The following is a 6,049-nucleotide window of genomic DNA, read 5'->3' as shown; positions in this document are numbered from 1 at the left end:
TATTCTGTCTCTGCACTTCCCTTCACGTTTTATGTGAAGGCATAAAACGTGTGTTATTTCTTTCCTTTGTTTTTTTTTTTTCTCCCCATGGGCAGCTTTAAACCTGCTGCCTGTTCTCATCCTCCTTTTTGCAGTCATCTTGATGGAAGAAGCATCGGCTGGTTTATTTAGAAATCTAAAGTCTATTGCATGCTCCTTAATATTGCTGCTAACAAGGCGCTAAGTTTGTCTATGTGTTTTAAAAAATGTCTTTTCATTGAAGAGGACGGGTTTAAATATGAACGAAGACCCGACGGTTAATTTATCATGGCTGCCTCAGGATCACTTAGAAACCAGCCCACCACCAGAGAACATCTCAGCTGCAGTCACATCTCTCATTCCTTCCAGTGACCCCGAACCAGGATTTATAGTAAACCCTTGGGATGTTGTCTTATGTACTTCAGGAACACTGATCTCCTGTGAAAATGCTGTTGTGGTCCTTATCATCTTCCATAATCCCAGTCTTCGTGCCCCAATGTTCCTCCTGATAGGCAGCTTGGCCTTGGCAGATCTTTTAGCAGGAATTGGATTGATCATCAATTTTCTTTTTGCTTATCTTCTCCAGTCGGACTCTACCAAGCTGGTCACAGTTGGTTTGATCGTCGCCTCTTTTTCTGCTTCTATCTGCAGTCTGTTGGCCATCACTGTGGACCGGTACCTCTCCCTTTATTATGCTTTGACTTACAATTCTGAGAGGACGGTGACTTTTACCTACATTATGCTTATTCTGCTCTGGGGTGCTTCAATCTGTGTGGGAGTCCTGCCAGTCATGGGATGGAATTGCCTCAAAGATGAGTCCACCTGCAGCGTTATCAGGCCCCTCACTAAAAATAATGCGGCCATCCTCTCGGTCTCTTTCTTGCTTATGTTTGCTCTCATGTTACAGCTGTACATTCAGATCTGCAAAATTGTGATGCGCCATGCTCACCAGATTGCCTTGCAGCATCACTTCCTAGCAACTTCCCACTATGTGACCACCCGGAAAGGAGTATCAACTTTAGCCATTATCCTGGGAACCTTTGCTGCTTGCTGGATGCCTTTCACACTCTATTCCTTAATAGCTGACTACACATATCCCTCTATCTACACCTACGCCACCTTGCTTCCAGCCACATATAATTCCATCATCAACCCTGTTATATATGCTTTCCGGAATCAAGAAATACAAAAGGCACTTTGGCTCATCTGCTGCGGCTGCATACCTTCAAACATTTCTGCAAGGGCCAGATCACCCAGTGATGTTTGATTAATGGTGCAGAGGACCATTGTTTATTTAGCATTGTGATGTGTGAGCCCTGCTGCTCTCAATAACATTGTACATAATAGATTCACAGTCAGTCTGTGGGGAGTATTTACATTTTTTTTAAAAAAAAAGCCTGTTGACCAAAATAAATCATGTTGTATAAGCCCAGGAACAATCCTGGAAGTTGCAATATTTTTTTTCTGGCAAAGCTTAAGTATTGCTTAGATTTTGTCCTTTAGTTTCTTCCAAGATCCAAAGAGAAGTGAGCTCTGTGGATCATAAGAAATGGATTGGTAGATTTGCTTTCTCTGTTTGTTTGAATGAATAGAAGCCACTTGCATTAAGAGCTGTGTGTGTCAGATGAATGGTAACAGAGGCAGAAGCCTCTTATATCAGATTCTATGGAACAAATATAGGAGATGGCAAGAGACTTGTGTCCTGCTCATGGCTTTTCATGTAGCATCTGGGTTGGCCACTGTAAGAGCCGTATTCTCAGGTGAACAGTGGTGAGATCCAGCAGCATGTGTGAGCACACACACACTCCAGATTAAGTAACTTGCTTAAAAGAGTTCCATGGATTTCAACAGCAGTCATTACATTGAGTACATGTGTTTCTGATGCATTGTAGAGACATGTTAAGATCCATATTATAGCACACAAGTGATGTTTCAATCTGCAGTGCTGTGGTTCCTAAAGCATCATATGGGGACTATTGATTTGGCTAGAGTTTCCTCTCCAACCAGTGCATTCCAGAAATATATGTAGTCTTTCCTTTTTTAACATCATAACTTCCCAGTTAGGAAGCAAAGCAGAAGCAAGGGTGGAATAAGGCAAGTTTGGGATCTGTAATTTCAGAAACCTTTTCCAGCCTTCCATTGTATTGCAACCTGGGAAAAATAATTTGATCAGTGCTAGCCTAAATAATTTCCATCCCAAATGCCTGCAGAGGAGACAAAAAATGTTGAGAAAAGAAATGGCAAGAACCACATCCTTCCTGACATTCATCCTGTTATGAGTTTGGTTGGATATGGGCTTTCTTGGAAGTTCTGACATTTAGTATGGCTTCTAAGCAAGTGACAGTCACAGAATATTTCACTAGTAACCCATGACTTCATACTGGCATCTATGTTCCCATCTGAATTTCAGGATGAATGGAAACAGATAGTCTCATCTGTATAGTTTATTGTAGATGGGCTTATATGGGATGGTATATTTTTAGTACAAGCCCCTCTGGTTTGGGATGACTTGTAGGAATGACCCTGCATTTGATTTCTATTTCTATCTAATGCCTCCTGATCCTGCCACTCAAAGGAGCTTGCTTAAAAAATAAAATAAAAAAACCCCAGTGGTCCTTTATATCTACAATAGGGAAGCTGTGGTCCTTCAGACCGTTCTGGGTAACAATTTCCATCATTCCCATCAGGATGCTTATGCTGCCTGGAGTTTATGGAAATAAAGTCCAAGAACAATAATATACATTATGCCGGAGAACAATTCCCATAATTTATCTAACAAGCAAAAAAACAAAGCAAAACAAAAGAACAGCCTCTTTCCAAATTGTTTACTCAACTAAGAATAAATTATGCTGCTTAATATTTTTCTTTTGCTAAAAGAAGCATTCTTTTTCCCTTTAGTTTTTTAAAAATGTAAAAAATCGTAACTTTATTAATATAAAACTAGGCTGTAAATACAGTGAAAATCTAATAACCTGGGCAGACTTTGATGCTTATGATTATAAATCCTGAACAACTCATTTTGCAATAAATATGACTGTTACACAGTGTTTGAGGTCCAAATATTCAGAATTCCAGACAGATTCAGTTTTTGAGGTAGTGTTGCCCACATATTTGGGGACAAACCATTACTTCTGAATGTTTGACTTGACAAACCTACTACTTAAACTATCTTATTCACTGTTAAATAAACAAGGGCATGCAAACAGATTGTTGAACATTTTTTATATAGGGGCAGCTGGTTATTTTTCTAAAAACTCATTTTTAAGGCTCCAAGAACAATTTAATGACACAAGCTACTTAAATTCAACATTTTATCTCCATCATCAATATGTAATTGCTCTGTAAAATATGCGCTGAATTGTGTGTGTATTTCATGACATTTTCTTTGTTCTGGCTCCAAAGCTTGACATTTTCAAGTGGGAGCACATGTGACCGCCAATCCCCCCCATCCCACATAATGAAATGTGCATAAAACATGTTTTCTAGTTTAAGAGCTACATATCCTTCATATCAAAGCACAATACTGAATGCATATTATTCCATTTCCTTCCAGGATATTAGCTTTTTTGTGATGGATGGAGCATATTGTCATGACAGAGGGTTCAGTGATGCAAGGCAACATGGTTTATTTCTGTAGACAAGAACCTTTTGGGGCACAGAGCAGGAAAAAAAAGGGATTTAAAATTGTATTCTATAAAATATAACATTTCAAAGCCATTGTCATGCACATTCACTAAAGTAATTGTGACTTATTTTGATGAAAGATAAACACATGTATTGCCATCTGAACCAGGGATGGACGATTTCTGGTGTCTGCATCAAGGAGACCTCCCAGCTATAGGCTCTTTGCTTATATATTTACTAAGCAGAACAGAGAAACCAATCTGGAACAGTGTGGGAAAAAGATCTTGAGTATCTTTCCAGTTGAATTAACTGGCTTTTTTTCTAATTGAGACTCTCCATGGGCCAAATCCAACAGTATTTCTCCTAATGCAGCCTTTTGCACATATCCCACGTCTGCCACAAATTTTGGGAACAGGGAGGAATTGGAGGAGGAGGAGGAGGAGGAGGAGGATCCACCAGTAATGTCTGCTGTGCTACTGGAAGGGTTATGCCTTTGAACTCAATCTTTGCTCCCTGCACATCAGCAAGGGGGCAGCTTCCCACATCTCTTTGTAGCCATGCTATATAAAGCAGCATCTGTTGAATTTTGGCCTGTGGAGAAGCTGCTCAAAATATTGAAGCTCTGTCAGGGAAAAAGTGGCACTCCTTTCATGCAGCAAACGAAAAGGGCTGACTTAAGATTCAGGAATTAATAATTGGAGCAAAAGTCTGTGAAGTGAGGGAGGGCAGTAGAAATGTCCGTAGACCCCAAATGTCAATCCAAGAATGATGTCTGTCCAAGAATATGATTGCTATGCATTAATATGAGTTTACACATCTTCTGAATGTTAAAGATATGCTATATTGTTGCGGTGGTATCTTTCTGTATAAATTGTTTAAACTTTAATTGTAATAGAAGAAATACTGAAAGTTATATTTAAAAAAAACTGGTATAATATAGATGGAAGAAGATGCTATATTGCTGACACTAAATTTTATTAACTCAAGGGCTGATTCAGTCGAGTGAGGTTGTGATAGGACGTTCTAGTGCAGCAGGAACTATTTTTCCATTTTTAGGTGAAAAGCCTTGTACCTAATTTGTGTCCTGCCTGGAGCGCACTCTATTGTGTACAGCACTGCTTTTCACAGGGCGACTTCTCTCCTACCTTCAACTGAAGGTTGAGGAAGTCCAGGAGTGCACTTTCTCAAGGAAACATGTTGGAATTGGTTCTTAATCTTTGTCTTTTGATGTGGTTATGCTGATAAACATGTCTTTTGTGGCAAGTTTCTATGGTGTTAACAGTTTACAAGGTCTACACAGAACCAATTCTTCTAGGTGTGAAATGGCCTCGTTTTGAGACCGTAAGGCAATTTTCCCCAACATGGTACCCTAGATATTTTGGGATTTCCATTTTCATAAAGCCCAAGCAGCATGCCCAATAACATATCTGGAGGGCAACAGGCTGGGGAAACGCCCATAGCGATTTGTACTGCAATAACCTAGATTTTATGCCAAATTAAACTCTAGTTTGTTTGCTTTTTTTATCTTGAACATTGTAAGGACTTATCCAAGTGAATGTACTGACCTTGTCATTTACTCACAGATGATTAGATCAAGAATCCACATCTCAAAATTGTAATGTGTTTCTGGGTGTACATTTGTACTATATGGAAGTTCTGATCATTTCTGGTTTTACTCTAGGAACAAAGACATTTGGCATAATGCAATCTAGAAGGAATGCTCTTGATTTTTATACAAAGTGTACCAAATTTATGATGTATAACAATTATATGTTAACTTGTTTACTAAATTAAAAAGTCAATTGATTTGAGTTTGTATTACCCTGATAAGAGAAGGAAACACTCTGTTAAAATGTTATACAAAAATCTTTTGTCTCTCTCTTCCTTATGTGTCCAAGAATTGGATGTACTGTATTATCTATGCCTTGCCAAGGAAATGAATAGCAAAAACTATTAGACATGAATAACTAATGCATAGTGCTAAATCAGGACAAAAAGCTATAGTAAAAAGCTATTGTACACTCCTTTTCTTCAAACTATAGTTTGGTCCAGATATAAAGTAGTAATCAAAGACAGATGAGGGACCTACAGCCTTCCAGGTAGTTCAGTACAGAATATTTAGTTCCCTGCAGCTCTAGAAGCAAACGTGAAGAGTTGTGCTGCAAAACCTGATAGTGTCATAGGTTTCCTACTTGTGGGATAAAATCTGGTTTGTTACCAAATGAACGAGCCTGATTAACACACTTCACCATAATCACCATTTCATTCCATAATGCCAAAAATTCAGAAGAAGCTAGGGAGAAAAAAGAGTATGCAAGCTTGACGCTCATTCATATACCACCATCATAATTCTCTCTCTCTCTCTCTCTCTCTCTCTCTCTCTCTCTGTGTCACAAATAGTTATCAA

At 38.8% G+C, this 6,049-nt stretch overlaps 1 protein-coding gene across 1 annotated transcript; it reads left to right on the top strand.

Annotated features, from left to right (window-relative positions):
* Positions 1-277: 277 nt before the first annotated feature.
* Positions 278-1,285, top strand: GPR12 (G protein-coupled receptor 12). Its single transcript, XM_015817043.1, has one exon. The coding sequence runs from the start codon at positions 278-280 to the stop codon at positions 1,283-1,285; it is 1,008 nt and encodes a 335-aa protein (XP_015672529.1).
* Positions 1,286-6,049: the final 4,764 nt, after the last annotated feature.

The sequence above is a fragment of the Protobothrops mucrosquamatus genome, unplaced genomic scaffold (assembly GCF_001527695.2).
Source record: "Protobothrops mucrosquamatus isolate PMUCROS unplaced genomic scaffold, P.Mucros_1.0 scaffold549, whole genome shotgun sequence".
Classification (NCBI taxonomy): domain Eukaryota; kingdom Metazoa; phylum Chordata; class Lepidosauria; order Squamata; family Viperidae; genus Protobothrops; species Protobothrops mucrosquamatus.
The sequence above is the reverse complement of the archived record's forward strand: the minus strand, read 5'-3'. Positions and strand labels throughout refer to the sequence as shown.

Bases quoted from the DNA above. Each gene is read 5' to 3' on its own strand.
- GPR12 (XM_015817043.1), top strand. From the start codon at position 278: ATGAACGAAGACCCGACGGTTAATTTATCATGGCTGCCTCAGGATCAC.